The 20,758-nt window shown below is 46.7% G+C and overlaps 1 protein-coding gene across 5 annotated transcripts in view; it reads right to left on the bottom strand.

Moving 5' to 3' along the window:
• The window catches only part of PPP2R5C (protein phosphatase 2 regulatory subunit B'gamma), a 168,760-nt gene that overhangs the window by 134,525 nt on the left and 13,477 nt on the right, over positions 1 to 20,758 (bottom strand). For 3 of the 5 annotated variants that reach the window (XM_010353637.2, XM_010353638.2, XM_030931400.1), the window contains exon 3: positions 9,435 to 9,600. The exons of 1 other annotated variant lie outside the window; for it this stretch is intronic. In XM_010353637.2, coding sequence (XP_010351939.1) covers positions 9,435 to 9,600 — 166 coding nt within the window. Of the gene's footprint in view, positions 1 to 9,434; positions 9,601 to 20,758 lie in introns of those variants that run through there. One more of the 5 variants, XM_030931403.1, reaches the window with a different exon arrangement.

The following is a 20,758-nucleotide window of genomic DNA, read 5'->3' as shown; positions in this document are numbered from 1 at the left end:
TATTAAGGGTTTTTGAAAATCCCTGCTCTTTGATCCAGTACTTCCTTCATCAAGTTTAAGGAAAGGTTCAAAGATGTGAACAACAATGGTAACAAAAGATTAACAGAACAGGATCATTTATAATGGCTGAAAAACGGGGGTATCCACAGAATGAAATAATAAACGGTTGCTAAAAATAATGCCTTACATTCCCACTAAGGTCAGAAACAAGACAAGTATGCCCACTCTCACCACCACTATGTAACATTTTACTGGAATTGTTTTACTGAATTTATTAGTAAATTCAACTGCAGAGAAAGACATATGAGTTTACAATTATAAACAGAGGTGAAATTATCTGCAGATGCTCTAACTAATACCTGAATATTCAAAAGAATCAACTGAAAAACTGATGAAAACAATCAGGTAATTCAGTAAGGAAGCAGGTTATGAAAGCAAGACCCCCAAATTCAATAGCCTTCATATAAACAACTAATAACTAGAAGACACAATGGAAGAAAAGACCTCATTTACAACAGCGATGATAATTGATTATCTAGGCTTTAGCTTAGTAGGAGACATGCAAAACCTACAAGGGAAACTTAAAAACAGCCATAAAGGACATGAAAGTGGCCTTGGAAAATAGTCACAGCAAACTCTTAGAGGAGGCAAACATCACAAGAGGCCAGCCCTGCCTCAGATAGTTGCAAAATGTAACAGGATCTCAACAAAAATGCCAACAGTAGCCAGGCATGGTGGTGCATGCCTGTAATCCCAGGTACTTGGGAGGCTGAGGCAGGAGGATCATTTAAGCCCAGGAGTTCAAGACCAGCTTGGGCCACATCGCATGGCCCTGTCTCTAAAATAAATAAATAAATAAATAAATAAATAAATAAAGTCAACAGCCATTTCTTTCTGCAATGACTATGGGTCAATTCAAAGTTCCAACTGTTTGCAGTAATATCAATATTGTTTTGGGGAACTGTTTAAGAGAATATACCCATAATTATATTAATGATGCTAGAAATCAACATTTTCAGTGTAAGACAGAGATAAAACTATGAAAAGCCAAGAAATGAGTGAAAATGATAAGAACAGGAGGCAGGGAAGTTCTGGGCAGAAGAGGCAGGTCCTCAGTGAGGGCCCCAGCTTCAAGCTGAAAAGCCTGGAACCTTGGCCCAAAGTGAGAACATGCATCCCTGTTTTCTCACTCGAATGTTGCCTTTTCCAAAACCACCAATGGCTTGCCCCGTACCTCCATCCCATGCCCATAAAAACCCCAGGCTCAGCTGGCAGAGAGAAGAGAAGCAACTGGACATTGCAGACTACAGTTGGATGTTGGAAAGAAGTGGCTTGACTTCAGAGGGACAGCTTAATGACGTAACTTCAGAGATGAATCTGGATGGAGACAGCTAGACTTCAGGGGAAGATTACCTTCCCACTCTGTCTCCTTTCTAGCTTCCCTTCCCACTGAGAGCTACTTTCGCTGGCAATAAAATCTCCTTCATTTACTATCTTCAATTCGTTCGTGCAACTTCATTCCTCCTAGATGCTGGACAACAACTCGGGTGCCATGAGTGCGGGTGTAAAAGGTTGTCACACTGACCCTCCACTGAGCTGTTAACACTTAAGTCGTCCACGGATGGCAGAGCTAAAAGAGTATTGCAATACTTTCTCTGGGGCTTCAGGGATCACAGGGACCGAAGATGCTGCCATGCGGCTGGTATGGGGTTTGCTCCTGCTGGTGCCCAAAAGTGCTCACCCTGGCTCCCGCACCAGCTCACCTGCCCTCCCCATCCCATAAGGGATGGAGCAGCGAGTAAGTGGAGTTCGCCCCTGCTGGTGCTGAAGAGGGCAGCTAGTTCCCACACCCATGCACTCCAGTTTCCGCCCGTGAAGTGCTCAGGGAAATAACCTGCTTCAAAAACACTATAATGTTAAAATTAAATTTAAAATATCAATATGAATGTACAATTCAGAAAATTTATATTCTAGCTCCCTCCACTGAAAGCATTTAAAAGTAAGGTCAGACCAGTAGCAATAAACATCCCTCTGACCCAGATTTTGGTTGCTAATATATTTACCACTGAAAGGAACCTGGGCTCTTTGAAAAATGTCTGATTTGGCCAGGTATGGTGGCTCATGCCTGTAGTCTCAGCACTTTGGGAAGCTGAGGTGGGTGAATCACTTGAGGTCAGGAGTTTGAGACCGGCCTGGCCAACATGGTGAAACCCCATATTTATGAAAAATACAAAAATTAGCTGGGCTTGGTGGCACACACCTGTAATTCCAGCGACTTGGGAGGCTGAGGCAGGAGAATCACTTGAACGTGGCAGGTGGAGGCTGCAGTGAGCCAAGATCGCACCACTGTACTCCAGCCTGGATGAGACAGTGAGATTGTCTCAAAAAAAAAAAAAAAAAAAAAAAAGACAAAAAGAAAAAAGAAAAAGAGAAATGGCTGATTTTAAGTCTGGGGAAGAGAAGCTACTAAATGAGCCCAAGGGATATCTCACTGTGTCAGAAATCAAGGAATCAAAAATAAACGAGGCTATGTAAAAAAAACCACAGCAGCACTGTGGCACTCAGTGATTGAAATTATGCCATCTGAACGCCAGAAAGACTAATGATTTTAGCACACAAAAACACACTGAAATCAACAATAATACATTAGTCCACAATGATATTAAAACAAAGAGAAAGCTAGAAAAAAGCTTCAGCTGTCACCATTAGAGGGAACTGGTAATAAAAGACAAAGAATTAAGCTTATCCTCCTTTTTCAGTAGGAGTTCCATTTCAAGATAACCAAGTATCTCTGGTTGATAAGAAAAATCACTGCTTTCAGAAGAATGTTAGAATAAATGTTGAATTCTCTAGTGAAACTACTGACTCAGGAAAGGATTATCAACTGTTGTTCAAGACATTAGTATATGGTTGACAGGGAATACACATTGGCAGGACGCCAAAATATACACTGCAGATTATTACTAGACTTTTTGAGTTGTAATGGGAAATACGTAATTGTTCAATAGAGATATCAATCTATCATCAACTGAATTCACTAGTAAAACTGAAAATTTAGCATCACTTCTGATGATAGGCAACCAGAGGCTATGCATCCCTCACAATAATGACACTATCTCCTAAGTTATAAAGCATTGCCTTTGATGTACTTCAGCCAAAAAAAGATTTCCATTTACAGGAACCACAGGGGGGTAAGTGGGATATATTGCAGAACAACTGGATCAGTTGATTTAACAAACCAATGTTGTGGTTTTAGGCACTCCCAGATTGGCAGTGCCTCCAGGTGTCTGGCAGAGCAAAAACAAATCCCTATTGAACAAGACACTTTGATTCTAGGTTTCAATTTATTTCAAATATCTGAATACAATGACCAATATACAATAAAAAAAAAATCAGGTACACAAGGAAATAAGACATCATGAACAAAATGTGACAAACACCTCAGATACTAGTATGACCTGACACAGGCTATAAAACAGCTGTGTTTACTATTCTTATGACAAGTTTTGATTGTGTGTTCAAGAGAATAGGAAAATATTTTAAAATGACACTGCAGACTGAAAAAAGAACCAAACAGAACTTTCACCAATGAAAAAAAAAAAAAAAACCCTGAAATTAAAAGCTCAAAGGAAGGGTTTAACACATATAGACACATCTGAAGATTTACAATGAGTAACAAAAATTGAGAAGTATGCGTTTCAAAACTCTCATATCAACTTAACAGGGCAATCTTATGTCTACTGACTATAATAATAAAAACATTGTGGGTGTATTTTGTAGTTCACTTCTGTAATAATTTATTTTTATTGTATTTTATTTTCTGATAAAATAAAGGACTCATAGCTGGGATAACATACTGTTACAATTCAACAACAAGAAGACAACCAACTTTTTTTTTTTTTTTTTTTTTTTTTTTTTTTTTGAGACGGAGTCTCGCTCTGTCACCCAGGCTGGAGTGCAGTGGCCGGATCTCAGCTCACTGCAAGCTCCGCCTCCCGGGTATACGCCATTCTCCTGCCTCAGCCTCCTGAGTAGCTGGGACCACAGGCGCCCGCCACCACACCCGGCTCGTTTTTTTTTTTGTATTTTTTAGCAGAGACGGGGTTTCACCGTGTTAGCCAGGATGGTCTCGATCTCCTGACCTCGTGATCCGCCCGTCTCGGCCTCCCAAAGTGCTGGGATTACAGGCTTGAGCCACTGCGCCCGGCCGACACCCAACTTAAAAACAGACAAAAGATACAAGTAGACATCTCATCAAAGAAGGCAGACAAATGACTAACAGGCATATGAAAAGATCCTTAATATTTCCAGTCACTGGGGAAATGCAAATTGAAACCACAGTGAGACACCATTACACACCCACAAGAATTAAGCTATAAGCAAAAAGGCAATAATAATACTGGCAAGAATGTGGACACATCCTCATACATTGCTGGTGGGAATGTAAAATAGCGCAACCACTTTGGAAAACAGTTTGGCAGTTTCTTTTTCTTTTCCTTTTTCTTTTGAGACACAGTCTTGCTCTGTCGCCCTGGCTGGAGCGCAGTGGTGTGATCTCAGCTCACTGCAAGGTGTGATCTCAGCTCACTGCAACTTCTACCTCCCAGGTTCAAGCGATTCTCCTGCCTCAGCCTCCCGAGTAGCTGGGGCTACAGGCGCCCGCCGCCACACTTGGCTAATTTTTTTGTATTTTTAGTAGAGATGGGGTTTCACCAGTGTTAGCCAGGATGGCCTTGATCTCCTGACCTTGTGATCTGCCTGCCTCAGCCTCCCAAAGTGCTGGGATTACAGGCGTGAGCCACGGTGCCCAGCCAGCAGTTCCTTAAAAAGCTAAACATAAACTTGCCATATAAGCCAGGAATTCCACTCCTAGGTATCTACTTAAGAGAAATGAAATATATGCTCACACAGGCCTCTATGCAAATGTTCACAGCAGCAGTTACTCATAGCAGCTAAGAAACAGCCCAAATGTCCATTAACTGGTGAATGGATAAACAAAACGTGGTATATTCATCTGACTGAATATGATGCAGCATTAAAAAGAAACAAACTACTCAACACAGAGGAACCTCAAAAACATGACAGCAGATGTAAAAGACTACCTATGGTATGATTTCGCTTATATGAAGTGTCCGGAAGAAAGTAAGTCTAGAGACAGAAAGCAGATCAGTGGGTGCCTGCATCTGGGGTTGGGCGTGGAAATTAATGGTGAATGGGCACGAGGTAACTTTTGGAGGAAGATGGAAACATTCTAAAATAGAACTGTGGTGATGGTTACACAACTCTATGTATTTGCTAAAATAACTAAATTTTCCAGTTACAATGGGTAAATTTTAGGATATGTAAATTATGCCTCAATTAACTCTAAAAAAGAAAAGCCTATGACTTGAAAAGTTAGGAAAAGAAAATCTAGGGATAGGGCTGAAAGTTCCACTCAGAGTGAATACATGGCTTTAAATTCTTTTATTCTTAAAAAGCAAACTAAACATAAGTGAACTCTCTACTCAACTTAATAAATGACGAAAAGGTTAAAATAAAAGACACAGGATAATTAAAGATAAACGTGCAGATGAATAATATTGAACACAAACAGAGCAGTCAAAAGAAAAATGAACTTACAAGGAGACATAACCACCACAGATGGGGAAGAGATGAAAAGGGTCGTTAAACAATGACCATGTACTAGTGAACAGACCCTCCTTTCTAAATGAACCCACTATGGAAAGAAGCTACAGATGTTTCATAGAGGAAAGCAACAGGCCCACTGAGTTCCAAGTCAACCTTTCAACCCTATTTCATGGACACATTCCACATTGTGTTGTTTCTGAAATCCAGGTCCATCTCATCATCCCTGTCATGAGTTGGCAGTGTGAGGGAGCTGCGGGAAAAGCTTCTGCAGGCCACCCCAGGAACCATCACGAAGTGCTGGTGACAACGAATCTTAGACGGGGCAAAACACAGGTTTATGAAAAAGAAGTAAACCACAGACCAGCTCCATGTAGTAAATATGGAAGCAAACACTCTAAAGAAAATTAGTTCCAAACACTATGAAAACACAGTGACAACACTGACAAAATGCAAAGACACTTCAAAACCAGAAAAAGCTGTCAACACAGCAATTATAATAGTAACATCTTAAGGAGAAAAATCATATGGCATTTGACCAAATTCAGCAGCGGTACCCACCTAGCATGCACTGGCATGGCGCCAACCAGCCTGCATGGGTCCAGGAAGAGTCCTGTGAGCGTGGACTCTGGAGCACCAGCAGCCTTGCAAAGACTGCTTACCAGAAACCAAGAGCCACTGTCCCATCAAATTAGGAAACGCCGAGCCATTTACTGAAACGGGAGAAAACAGGAGTGCCTGCTATCACCTCTGCTCTAGGGTTTGTTGGTCCTTCTTAGTGGCAGAATGAAATTTAAATCGCTGGTGTATGTTGGCACAAATAGTGGAAGAGAGATAAAAGAATCCATTGCAAATAACAGGACTATATATGCAGACTGTAGTGGAAACATTAAGACTAATACGAAAATGTGGTAAGGTGATGGCAAAATATTTAAAAACCAGTAGCTCTAGATGAGATTAGCAAAAACCAATCAGAAGTGGAAATGGGAAAAAATATAACCCAGTCACAAGAGTGACAAGCAAAAGCTATAGAGTATTTAGAAATAAATTTACTGGAAAGTTAGAGATTTACAAGAAAACCATAAAATTTTATAAGTCAGAAAACAAGACCCAGAAAAATGGGGGATATATACCATCCTCCTAGATGGAAAAAAGATATCAATTTTCACCAAATTAATATGTAACTTTAATTCCAATCAATTATTGTTTTTCTGAACTAGATGAAATTATTTTAGTATATATACAGAAACATTAATGTTTTAGAACAGCCAAGAAATAATTATCAAACAAGACCAGTGAGGGGAACTGGCTTGATCCATGTGAAATCCTCCTGGATATGTGGATTTACTATGGAGAATTTACTCTTTTCGGGAACAGTGAAAATGTAAGTGTCAGTGGAAGAACATTGCATGCCATTCTTACTAGGTATAATAAAAAACGAAGGAAATGGAGATTGAGAATAGAAAACAGATGTAGAACAGATGTAGAACAGATGTAGAACAGATGTAGAAAGGGGCTTGTGCAGAGACTCCTCAGAAGAGGTAAAGGAAGTACGCTGGAGGCCGGCATACACCGGTACTTGCATGGGCTGTGCCCCGCACATGGAATAATATACGACGACAAAACTGACAAATGCAAAGCTGGTTCAAAACAGGAAAAACCTATCAACACAGGAATTATAATCTTAACATCTTAAGGAGAAAAATCATATGGCATTTGACCAAACTCAGCAGCAGTACACACCCAGCATGCACTGGCTGAGGTAGGGCATGCATGGAAAGGTGCGGCACATGGCCAACCTTCTGTATCATGGCAGATCCAAGCCCCAGCTGTGATGGGCATTAGGGACAGGGCTTGGGATACGAAGGCCCAACGATGGCTACACAAAGCCTTTTCCCTCCGACTCTCGGCCTCCAGAGGGTACTGGAAGGAGGAGTTGGTACCTATCCCTTTCCTTGCTATCTCACCAACGGGTTGCTCACTCCAGGAGAAGAGGGGCTTGGTTTTGTTTAATTCTGTACCCCTAGTACCTAGAATAGCTTACACAGGCGCTCAACACATATTTGCTGAATGAATGAACAGCATGAGAAACGTATATTCTATTTGGGAAGAGGAAGACTAATCAAAAATGACTTAGCATGCATATTATCTACCACAAAGGTAAACCAATTATAAGCCAAATACAATACAAGCTCTAGAAAATGCAAGCGAGAACCTGGATTTCTTTTTTTGTTTGTTTGAGACGGAGTCTCGCTGTCACCCAGGCTGGAGTGCAGTGGCCAGATCTCGGCTCACTTCAAGCTCCGCCTCCCGGGTTCACGCCATTCTCCCGCCTCAGCCTCCCAAGTAGCTGGTCTACAGGCGCCCGCCACCACGCGCAGCTAATTTTGTTTTTGTATTTTTAGTAGAGATGGGGTTTCACCTTGTTAGTCAGGATGGTCTAGATCTCCTGACCTCATGATCTGCCCTCTTCGGCCTCCCAAAGTGCTGGGATTACAGGCATGAGCCACTGTGCCTGGCCGAGAACCTGAATTTCTAGCAAGTGGGGTACAAGAAAATTCATCAATCCATAAATCCACCCACCCATCCACTCACCCATAAATCTACCATCTACCCACCCTCCCTCCCTCCCTCCTTCCACCTGGCAAATCTGATATCTGCTTCACAGTGTGGAAGGCTTGGGAATACAGCTATAAACATGACAGACTGCTGCTCTCACTGAGTTCATATTTACTTTTTTTTTTCCTAAGACAGGATCTCACTCTGTCATCCAGGTTGAAGTGCAGTGGCACGATCATGGCTCACTGTAGCCTTGGCCTCCCAGGCTCAAGCAATCCTCCCACTTCAGCCTCTCGAGTAGCCGGGACCACAGGTGTGTGCCACCATGCCCAGCAAATTTTATTTTTTTGTAGAGACAGTCTCCCTATGTTGCCTAGGCTGGTCTCGAACTCCTGGGCTCAAGTGGTCCTTCTGCCTCAGTCTCCCAAAGTAATGGGATTATAAGCGAGAGTCACTGGACTGGTTGCTGAATTAATATTCAGTGGAAATTAATTATAAAAGATCCATTATTATAAATTTAAGGTATGAAAAATGATATTTTATTTAGTATATCTGTCTTATATTTTAGTAATTATAAAGGCTTTAAGAAGTTCACATTTGACTTTAGGGTCCTTACTCTGTTTTCCTTGATAAGGTTTTAAGCACCTCAATCTCAAAATCTAAAGGAAGACTTTTAGGGATTAAACAACCTGAGATTGAAAGGGATGGCTGTGTCATTTGGGGAGAAATTCAAAGTAAAGAGTACTTTTTCCTAATTTCATATAAGGAATGCTTGAGGTAATCCCTAATGACTCATAACAAAGCAAGTCCATAATGTACTATCGTCCTCACTTTAGAAACGTAGAGAACTTCAACGATAATTTTGACAATTATTCTACTTGGAGTAATTCCTTTCAGAATTGCTACAGCTCTAAGACAAACAAATGAGAAGTAATTTAAAAGAAAAACTGGCTAGCTTAATACCATAAATAAAAAGATGTTCAGCTTTTCCTGTTTTCTTAGTGTATTATGCCTATACTATGTTGTTAAACTTTTATCTTAAATAGCTCTGGAACTTAAAATGTTAATTGGGTAAACAAGTTAATGACATTCAACCTAACAAAACAAACAAAACAAAAAACACCTCAATAAAGAAAAGACGACCCTGCAAAATACAAACACAGCAAAGGAATAAGTTAGCACACTATCAAAACATCGCTCCTTCACTCCAATAGCCACAATTTAACTTTTAAAAGACAAATAAAAATTACCTTTTAAGGATGGTAGTTTTTGAAGTTCTCTATTATTGCTTGCGCTAAACCTTGAAGAATTTTGCCGTTTGTCTTTCTTCACTATAGGCTGAGAGACTGGTACTTTTATTTTAGCAGATACTGTAGACGGGACAGCAACAAGGCTGTTTTTCCTGATGGAAATTTGCTTCCAAAACAAAAACAAAAACAAATGAATATGTACAATGGTTGTATTTTTTAGCACTATTAAAATATAGAAAAGCATATACACGAGTCTTACTCTGGGGCATTCCCCTTCACTCCATGGAAGACATCATTCCTTAGAATGGCTGGAGTATGGGGCTTATGTCCCACCTTCAGCAATGCTAGACTGAGAGATTCAAAGATACACCTAATTTCTCGTATCTTCCTTCAAACTTTTGATTGCTAAATATTTACCACATAGGGTGATGTGGCAGACTAAATAATGACCCCTAAAGATGTCCACATCCTAATTCCTGGAACCAGTGAATATGGGACCTTGCTTGGCAACAGGGACTCTGCAGATGGGATTCAGTTAAAAATCTTGAAATGGGAAGATGATCCTGGATCATCCAGGTGGGCCCAAGGGAATCACATAGGTCATTACAAGAGGGAGGCAGGAGGGAGACAAGAGAAGGCAATGGGATGACACAAGTAGGGGTCAGAGAGAGATCTGAAGATGCTACATGGCTGGGTTGGAAGATGCAGGGAAGTGGCCACGAGCCAAGGCAGGCAGGCGGCCTCTAGAAGGTGGGAAAAGCTGGAAATAGATTCTCCTCTAGAACCTCCAGAGCCATCACCACCCCGCTGACACCTTCATTTTGGCCTCATTTCAGACCTGCATGCCAGAATTGTAACATAGTAAGTTTATGCTCTTTGGAGCCGCTGCATGTGTAACTTGTACAGTGGTGCAAGGAGATGAATACAGCTGAGTATCTCACAAAATGCTAGATGTTCCCTGCTGGCTCACCACTCAGCCTTGAACATGCGTCTGAGTGCTTTCCCTTGAGCCCCAGGAAAAGGCTCTGCTGGAGCGGTTCTGCTGCCATTGTCCCAGGCTCCCGGTGTGTGTGCCCATTCCCAGGCTGCACCATAGCTCCAGGGCTGGTCAACACCCCTGTGGCCAACCTGCAACGCTGCCATCTGAACTACTCAGTAGAGGCGGAGAGAGTCTGAGGATGCACGAAGCAGAGGAACCAGGGGTCCCTGTCATCCACACAGGCCAAAGGAGCTCACCAAGGGGGTCTGTGGAGCTCAGCTGTCCTCTGGGCCCCCCAGCTGAAGGGGTCTCTGGGTAGCAAGCAGTGATCTGGCCCACAGCTGTTTGCTGCCACCACTGTTCAGCAGTGACAGCCAACAGCTGCTGTGTCGACCGTCAAGATGATTTATACAATGTGCTTAATGCCCACCCTTCTTGTCTGCCCAAAGAAAGGGAGTCTGTGTCTGCCTATGTGCGCTTTAAAAAGGCTGTCCCGCTCCGAGACAGTTTGCTTCTGTGTCCCCACCCAAATCTCATCTCAAATGGTAATCCTCACGAGCTGAGGGAGGGACTTGGTGGGAGGTGACTGGATTGTGGGGGCAGTTTCCCCCATGTTGATCTTGTGATAGTGAGTTCTCATGAGATCTGATGGCTTAAAAGTGTTTGGCAGCTCCCCCCTCCCTTTCTCTCTCTCTCTCTCTCCTGCCACTGTGTAAGAAGTGCCTTGCTTCCCCTTTGCCTTCTGCCATGATGGTAAGTTTCCTGAGGCCTCCCCAGCTATGTGAAACTGTTAGTCAATTACACATCTTTTGTTTATAAATTACCCAATCTCAAGTAGTTTTTTATAGTGAAAATGAACTAATATAGACTCCATCCTGGAGACACAAACCCATCCAGTTTAGGGTCAAGGAGAGTAGTAGACACACCAACTGCAGCCCCAAACATTAATTTGTTCTCATCCTTGAATGAAATTTTCGTAAGCAATAAGAGCTGCTTTACTTTCTACTAAGGTGCTTAGGAATGCCTGCTAAGAGCTGTCTGATGTGACATACTGCCGGAACAGCAGGCAGACTCTGACCTGGGAGGCAGGGGCCTCGGTTCCCTTCCCTTCTCTCCCTTGGTCTGTGGCTTTTTTTCGCAAAAGGTACTTTCTTGGGCTCTGAGCTTGACATCTGTCAATCTTTTATCATGAAAGCCTGGGTCTTTCTTCCCTAAAAGCCCCTCCATAACCAGCTCCTCCGCAGATCCCCCAGTTAGACAGTTTCTACTCCGCCTTCTCTGGGCGCCCCTGGCATTGATTCCACAGTTTGGAGGAGCTGCTCCTAGGAGCTGTCCCGGCTTTAGATGTTCAGTCACATATGTGCGTGTTCCAGTAGATAACCCTCTCCATCTCCTTTTCATTTCACTATAGTGCCAGCCCAGCACTCACAGCGAGGACCTTGGGTAGAGGCCAATGCCAGGGCTCCCCCGTGGCTTCTGACCCCAGCTGGAAGGTCAGCTGCATGGAAGGTGGCCCAGCCTGGGGAGCTCAGAGGCAAGCCCATGGGTCCTGACTGCCATGGGGACACACTGAGGATAGGCTTCTGCCCCTGAGACAATAAGAAGTCAGCCCTCAGGCACAGTCCTGAAGGGGCCCTTGGCCCTTTGGCCACCACGCCCCACTCCTCTCTCTTGTCAGGGCCAAGGCCAGAGAGACGAGCCACTCTGCCGGCCCTGCCCAGACCAGCCACCCGCTGCCTGCCCCACAACACTGTGACCTGATGCTCCCACCAACTCTGAGGGGACATCTTCCTCCCTGATGGGACATCAGCTCAGGAGGGCAGGGTCTGTCTGCATGAGACACTGCCTGTCCCTGGGAAGGTGAGGTGACTTCCCTGAGGAAGGAGCTGCAGAGCTGCCCAAAGCAGATGCCACCAAGAACTTGGGCTCAAAGAGGGGAAGAAGGAGAGAGAGAGGGGGAAAGAGAGCGAGGGGGAGGGGGAGAGAGAGGGGAAGAAAGGGGGGGGAAGGAGAGAAAGAGAGAGGAGGGGAGAGAGGGAGGAGGAGGGAGAGAAAGGAGAGGGGGAGAGAGGGAGGGGACAAAGAGAGAAAAAGGGGGAGAGAGAGGGGGGGACAGGGGAGAAAGGGTGGGGGAGGGGCAGAAAGAGGAGGAGAGAGGAAGGGGGAGGGGGAAAAAGAGAAGGGATAGAGAGGAAAGGGGGAGGGGGAGGGGGAGAAAGAGAGAGGAGGAGAGAGGGAGGGGGAGAGGGAGAAAAGAGAGGGGCAAAGGGGGAGGGGAGAGGGTGAGAAAGACAGAGAGGGGGAGAGAGGGAGGGGAGAAAGAGAGAGGGGGAGGGGGACAGAAGGGGGAGGAGGAAAAAGACAGAGGGAGGGGAAGCCAGGAGGGGGAGAAAGAGAGGGAGGAGAGAGGGAGGGGAAGGGGGAGAAAGAAGAGACGGGGGAGAGAGAGGGAGGTGGAGAAAGAAAAAGCAAGAAAGAGAGGGAGGGGGAGAAAGAGAGAGATGGGGAGAGAGGGGGGAAGGGGGAGAAAGACGGGGGGAGGGAGGAAGGGGGAGAAAGAGGGAGGGGAAAGGGGGGAGGGGGAGAAACAGAGAGGGAGGAGAGAGGGGGGAGGGGAGAAAGGGAGAGAAAGGGGAAAGAGAGGGAGGGGGAGAAAGAGAGGGGAGACGAGGGAGGGGGAGAAAGAGAAAGGGGGAGAGGGGAGAGGGGAGAAAGGGGGAGAGAGGGACGGGGATGGGGAGAAAGAGAAGAGAGGAGAGAGAGGGAGGGGGAGGGGGAGAGAAACGGGGAGAGATGGGGGTAAGAAAGGGCGGGGAGAGAGGGAGTGGCGAGAGGGAGAAAGAAGGGGGAGAGAGGGAGGGAGGGAAGGAGAGAGAGAGGGAAGGAGGAACACAGGGAAGGAGGGAAGGAGAGTGAGCGAGCGAGGGGCTCCCTTGGGAGCAGCTGCCCCGGGCGGGTGGGCGCAGACGAGAGTGGGAGCGGGAGCGGGCGCTGGGGCGGGATCCTGGGTGCCGCTCCGGGACGCCTGGCCACGGCCACGGCGAGAGGACGAAGCCCCCGAGACGGGACCGAAAGGAAATGGGAGAGCGCGGTTTGCGCGAGGCCAAGCAGAGGGTTGGAGGCGCAGCGCAGGAGGCCAGATGCGCATCCTCCGCTTCTTCCCCGGGGGGCCGGCTCCCCTCCTCCGGGCTCTGGGGCGAGGCCAGACCGCGGCCTGGGGCCCATGCCCGAGGCTCTGGAGGCGGCCGGCGGGAGCTGAGGGTCTCCTTGGAAAGCCGCGACAGACGACACTCTTGAGAAAACGTGGTTGGGGCAGAGGGGTGCGTCAGGCGCCCAGGAAGGCGCAGGCTAGCTAGGACAGGGGCGGGGAGGCTGGGGGGCGGCAGGAGGGCCCGGCGGGAGCCCACGCGGGGCCGTGGCGACAACAGAAGTGAGGTCGAGCCTGGCCCCACATGTACAGCGCCCCCGGCAGCCTAGCGGCTCAGGGGCCAAAGTCGCCAAGGTCGCTGTGCCACCGGGAGACGCAGGGCGGGTTGAGGCTTGGGAGGGTGGGGAAGGTCTGAAGGGGTCCCCGGGCAGAGGACACAAGCCAGGGTCCCGGGAAACACGGCGGCTGTAAATAAGCCCTCCTCCTGGGCGCCAGACACCACCAACACCGCTGGTTCGTGGACAGCCCGGAGGGGACCCTGCCGCAGCCCGACACCCGGCTCCCTCCCTGCTCCTCGGATGTCCCGTAAAACTGCAAAGACTCCTCCGGTGGCGGCACTGCAAGGCACCTGTAGCTTGAGGGAGACAGCTAGGGAGGAAGGCTGGGGAGCGGCTGCCCCATGTTACATTCCATGGTTCAGGCCGAGCTGGTGCATCCTTAGCTTACAGAGAGGAAAGCAGGGCTCAGGCTGTGGGGTGAGCGCCTGAAATCACCCAGTCAGTGCTGCAGCCAAGTCCGAGCCTCAGTCCCTGGACTCTGGGTCTGGGGTTGAGCCAAATGCTGGGCCCCAATTCCCCCCTTACACCCCATACCCGAGCAATTCCATGCTCCAGTGCCTCTCAAAATCCTCCCTTTCTGCAATTTTATCATAAACGGAACAAACTGCCACCACTTATGTGCTAAGGACTAAGTGATATGCCACTTAAGAAGTATTTTGAACGCCGGAAAGTCCAGCCTGAATCTGATCAAGCCCTGAGGTCTAACCACCAGTTCTTAGGAAAATACGAGAGAGAGGGGAGTGTGTTAACCAACAGGGATGCGATCTGCACGCAGGGAACGTGGGGGAATGGCAGGAGGTGTCCTCCCCGCAGCACCCGGCAGTCGCGCCACCACACTTTAGCCCAGGTGAGCCTCCGCTGTGGGCCCTGACCGTTACATGCAAGCAGCCCCTCCCCCAAGTGGTGACAACTAAGAACGTCTCCAAACATTGCCAAATGTCGGGGGGGGGGGGGGTACAAAATCACCCTTGGTTGACTATCATATCCCTCAAATGTATGGGAACAGCCTGATTTAACAATTAAATTTCAGGGAGAAGGCCGGGCGCGGTGGCTCAAGCCTGTAATCCCAGCACTTTGGGAGGCCGAGACGGGCGGATCACGAGGTCAGGAGATCGAGACCATCCTGGCTAACATGGTGAAACCCCGTCTCTACTAAAAATACAAAAAACTAGCCGGGCGACCTGGCGGGTGCCTGTAGTCCCAGCTACTCGGGAGGCTGAGGCAGGAGAATGGCGGGAACCCGGGAGGCGGAGCTTGCAGTGAGCTGAGATCCGGCCACTACACTCCAGCCTGGGCGGCAGAGCGAGACTCCGTCTCAAAAAAAAAAAAAAAAAAAAAAAAAAAAAAAAAAAAAAAAAAAAAAATTTCAGGGAGAAAAAGGAGAGGCGGAACCAGCACATATCACAACCTAGTGTAGTGTATGTACCTGATTTGGATCTCAGGACTCAATTCCATTCAGGACCCAAACCAACCAACTGAAAAAGGGAGGAGGGGAGGGGAGATTTAATGCTTACTCCTGAGAGTAAGCAATTGCAGTTAATATTCTTAGGTGTGACAATCACGTTCTGGTTCTTAAGAGTCCTTGCTGTAGGATACCACAGGTGGGACTTACAAATAAAATATGATGACTGAGATTTGCTTCAAAATAATGTAGTGTGGGAAGAGGGCCGTGCCCGTGGAGGAGGAGGCCTGGATAAGACAAGACTGCATGTGGATGACGGCCAAGGCTGGGCAACAGGGACCTGGGGCTTCCCTATACGATTCCCTCGACTACTGTGTATGTGAGAGTAGTCCAAATGAACACGTTATTCCTCCCTGCATTAACCCCAGCTCCTATAGACCAGACAATCAGAACACCTTCCCTCATCTTTCTCCCAATCATATTTTCAGTGTTGGTGGTACAGTGGTGACCACAGCTGCCTCCAATCATATTTTCATACGCTTACCGGACTGACTTTTCCAAAGGTCCATCAGACCACTGCCCTGCTCACAAGATGCCAGTGGCTCCCCACTTGCCTGCAGGAGAAAGTTCAAACTCCATAGCATGGGGTCTGAGCTCAGCCGCTGTCTCCCCTACACTTATTTTTCCAGGACTCACCTCTCCATGTATGGGAGAGATGAGTCTCTCCTTTATATCAGGAATGCTGGGCCACTCTCAGATGCTCAAATGTTTTCTGACCCTGCCCTGTTTCAATGCCTGTTTCTTCAGCGTGAAATGCCCTCTCCCGTTTCCAAACTCTCACCCCCACACAAAGCTTTTGATCTACTCAGCCTTCAGTTCTAGCTCAAACGCCATTCTCTTTAACGTGTTCCCCACTCCTCACACGTGCAGTCAGGCCCCACCATCTCCTCAGTGTTCTTAGGAGGGTTCCCTTACACTTACGTCAGGCTTGGAATCCCATGTCTGCTTCTACAAAGAGATTCTGAGCTTGTTGAGAGCACGGACACATCTCATGTCCCCAGTATCTGGCAACACTCAGGCAGGCTCCAGAGCTTGCTGCATCTCCTTCACACAATCACTGTCTCTCAAGTCCTTAATTCCAGCCTTCACACAACCACTTCCATGCACACTTGATGTTCCAGCAATATACCAAACTACTTGTCCTCCCAGACAAAACCTAGTTTTGCATGTCTTTTCAGATATTTTATTTATGTTTAATTTATTTTTTTTTGAGACAGGGTCTGTCTGTCACTCAGGTTGGGGTGCAGTGGCACAACCATGGCTCACTGCAGCTTCAACCTGCTGGGCTCAAGTGATTCTCCTCCTTCAGCCTCCTGAGTAGCTTAGTCTACAGGCACTCGCCACCACGTCTGGCTAATTTTTGTGTTTTTTGTAGAGACAAGGTCTCACTATGTTGTTCAGGCTGGTCTTGAACTCCTGAGCTCAATCTTCCCACTGTGGCCTTCCAAAGAGCTAGGATTACAGGTGTGGTGAGCCACTGCACCCAGCCTCAGATCTTTTAAAAGTGCATTTGGCTCAAGGTAGTATGATACTGGCATAAGGACAGACATACAGACTGATGGAATACAATTGAGAGCCAAGCCCATTCACTGGGAAAAGAACAGTCTCTTTAACACATGATGCTGGGACAAGTGGAGAGCCACATGGACAAGAATGAAGTTGGATGCCCCCTCACACCACAGGAAAAAATCTAATTCAACATGGATCACAAACCTAAACAGAAGAGCTGAAACCACGCAACTCTTAGAAGAATACAAAGGTAGAGCTTCATGGCCCTGGATTTGACCATGGTTCCTTAGCTATGACACCAAAAGCACGAGCAACTAAAAAGAAAACAGATAAACCAGACTTCATAAAAATTAAACATTTTTGTGCAAAGGACACTATTAAGAAAGTGAAAAGACAACCCACAGAATGGGAGAGCATATTTGCAAATTACGTAAGGGTCTAGTATCCAGAATATGAAAAGAACTCTAACAACTCAATAACAAAAAGAAAACCCGATTAAAAAATAGGCAAAGGACTTGAACAGACATTTCACCAAAAAAGATACACAAATGGCCAAACAAGCATATGAAAAGATGCCCACCACCTTTAGATGTCAGGGAAATGTAAATGAAAATTACAATGACATACCACTTCACACCCGCTGGGATACCTATTCTTTTTCAAATTGAAAAATAACATGTTAGCATGGCCAGGCACTGTGGCTCATGCCTCTAACCCCAGCACTTTGTGAGCATTGCTTGAGCCCACAAGTTCAAGACTAGCCTGGGCAATATAGTGAAACCCCTTTTCTCCATTAAAAAAAAAAAATAGCCAGTTGTGGTGGCATGCACCTGTAGTCCCAGCTACTCAGGAAGCTGAGGCGAGAGGATAGCTTGAGCCCAGGAGTTCAAGGCTGCAGTGAGCTATCATCGTACCATCGCACTCCAGTCTAGGTGACAGAATGAGACCCTGTCTCAACGAAAAGACAAGTGTCATAAAGGACATGGACAACAATTGGAACCCCTGTCTATTGTGGTGAGAATGTAAAATGGGGCAGCTGATATGGAAAACAGTTTGGTGGTTCTTCAGCAAGTTAAACTTAAAATTACCATCCAAAGCCAGGTACGGTGGCTCACGCTTGTAATCCCAACACTTTGGGAGGCCGAGACGGGCGGATCACCTGAGGTCGGAAGTTCAAGACCAGCCTGGCCAACATGGTGAAACCCCATCTCTACTAAGAATACAAAAATTAGCCGGGCGTGTGGTGTTTGCTTGTAATCCCAGCTGCTTGGGAGGCTGAGGCAGGAGAATCGCTTGAACCCAGGAGTCAGTCAGAGGTTGCAGTGAGCTGAGATAGCGCCACTGCACTCCAGCCTGGGCGACAGAGCAAGACTCTATCTCAAACACACACACTAAAATGACCATCCATATGACCCAGCAATCTCACTCCTAGGCATATACCCAAAAGAACTGAAAACAAAGTGTTCAAACAAAAATCTGTACACAATGTTCACAGCAGCATTATTCACAATAGCCAAAAGGTAGAAACAACTCAAATTTCCATCAACTGATGAAACAAAATGTGCTATATTCAAACAATAGAATATTAGCTATAAAAAGAAATGAGGGTTTGGGAGGCCAAGGCACGCGGGTCACGAGGTCAGGAGATGGAGACCATCCTGGTCAACATGGTGAAACCCCTTCTCTACTAAAAACACAAAAATTAGCTGGGCGTGGTGGTGTGCACCTGTAGTCCCAGCTACTCGGGAGGCTGAGGCGGGAGAATCGCTTGAACCTGGGAGGCGGAGGTTGCAGTGAGCTGAGATCACGTCATTGCACTCCAGCCTGACAATAGAGCGAGACTCCATCTCAAAAAAAAAAAAAAAAGGGAATGAGGTATGACACTTGCTACAACACGGATGGACCTTGAAAGCATTCTGCGAAGTAAAAGAAGCCAGACACAGAAGGACAAATATTGCATGATTCCATTTCTATGAACTATTCAGAATCAGCAAATCCATAAGAGAGCAGACTGGTGGTTGCCAGAGGCTGGGGGAAGGGGAGTGAGGAGTGACTGCTAGTGGGAATGGGGTTTCCTTTTGGGGTGAGGAGGGCTTTCTGGAATAGGTGGTGGAGAGGGCTGCACTACCCTCAGCATCCTTGAGTCTTCTGGGCTTATGGTGACAACAGCAAGGGCCCCAGGACGCCAGGGAGACACACACCCTTTGGGAGGATCAGCTGTTCTCGGCACAGAGAAGGCATTAGTGTTGGCTGAACGGGAAGTGAGAAACAACAGGTGTGCTTCTTCAGTTTAAGTGCTTACTCCTGAAATAAAAACTGGATATCTATCTTAAAGCGGTAAGAAATCGCTGTAAAGAAGTATGATACTGTTTAGCGATCCGGCTTGGGCAACATCTAAAAAAAAAGGACTTGATTCTTCCCCGTTCGCCCTCTTCTGGAATGCTGGTTACGGGGAGTTTTATTTTATTCTACCCACTCAGTGAGGGGAGAGATGACCTAGAATTTACTTTAGCCTCTTGACGTCTGGCTTAATGATGGGAAATTATTTTTCGAACTCAGATTATCTGTCAAACCCAAATCAAAATAGCTGGCCTTTCCCTTCAGTAGAAGCCACTGAAAGTCGGTGGTCTCGGGGGGTTCCAAGAGAGCACTGCGGCCCCCACCTGTCTGAACAGTGGCTGCACCCGAGCAGCAGCTGCATTTTCTAGGAGGAAGGCGGGGGTGGAGTGGATGGGGGGGCACAATCTGAAACGCTATTTGAAACACTTGTCGGCCACTCAAATGGAAGCTACGGGAATAAAGAGGAAGTTGTTCCCTCCCCTTCCCAGAGCCTCTCCACTGAAAAGACACGGGGTCCCTGGGGGAGGATGTGTCTATTGCTGTGAGGATCTGGGATTCTGGAGTCTGTGGCTGGGGGGAAGGATGTGGGGAGAGTGTCTGGAGAGGAGGGAAGGTGAGGTGGCCAGTCCACATGGCAAGGCCAGGTGCTGCCCAGATGGGCCTTGAAATGATGCAGGAGCTCAGGTTCCCAGCCAGGGTAGATGAGCTGCTGACCCTGAGCCCAGCCCCGCTGCCAGGCCCAGGGAGGTACGAAGGCAAAGGGCGTTGCCTGCCTCAGTGGTACATGGCCCTCTCCCAAGTCTTCCCAACAAGCATGGCTGCACTTCCTCAGGTAGACGAAACAAGATGCCAGAGGTGTCCCTCACGCTCAGGGACAACGCCCCATTAGTTTCTAACAGAGACACAGCAAGTCCAAGTGTCCAAGTGCCCTCACAGCGCACAACCTTCCATGCAGCCAGGCAACAGCAACCCAATATATTTGGAGTAAAAAGGCAATCTGTGCAGCAGATACATGGATGTCTATTAGTCTCTCTACTTTGAAATATTTCATGGAAACAGCAAAATGGGCAACTGGATTTGTGACAAAGCCTCTCTCCTAGATGTTTTATCATGTAAGGGTTTAACAAATGAAACAAGCTGCTCTTTCCCTTCATTTAAACACTGCAATTCTAAAAATTCACAACTAGATATAAGATATTTATTGTTCAGGTGGGCAGGGCCAAATCACTGATCTCTCAGTATCTCTTAGATGGTGAATAGAGTTAAACACAAAAGATACCTCTTCCACAGACCATAACTAGTACTGGTTTCAGATACAGGCCCAGGGACCCATAGCAGCAGCTTATCCAAGTGCTAAACCTGATTTGGATTCCAGTAGGCCGGGGCTGGGGAAGCCACAGTCCATGAGCCACATCTGGCCTCCTGGTTATTTTTGTAAATAAAGTTTTATTGGCATACAGTCATGTCTATTTATCCACCTACTGTCTACGACTTCTCTCGTGCTGCAACAGCAAGAGTTAAGTAGTTGCAGTAGAGACCACGCGCCCC

Source organism: Rhinopithecus roxellana, chromosome 5 (genome assembly GCF_007565055.1).
Source record: "Rhinopithecus roxellana isolate Shanxi Qingling chromosome 5, ASM756505v1, whole genome shotgun sequence".
Taxonomy (NCBI): Eukaryota; Metazoa; Chordata; class Mammalia; order Primates; family Cercopithecidae; genus Rhinopithecus; species Rhinopithecus roxellana.
The sequence above is the reverse complement of the archived record's forward strand: the minus strand, read 5'-3'. Positions and strand labels throughout refer to the sequence as shown.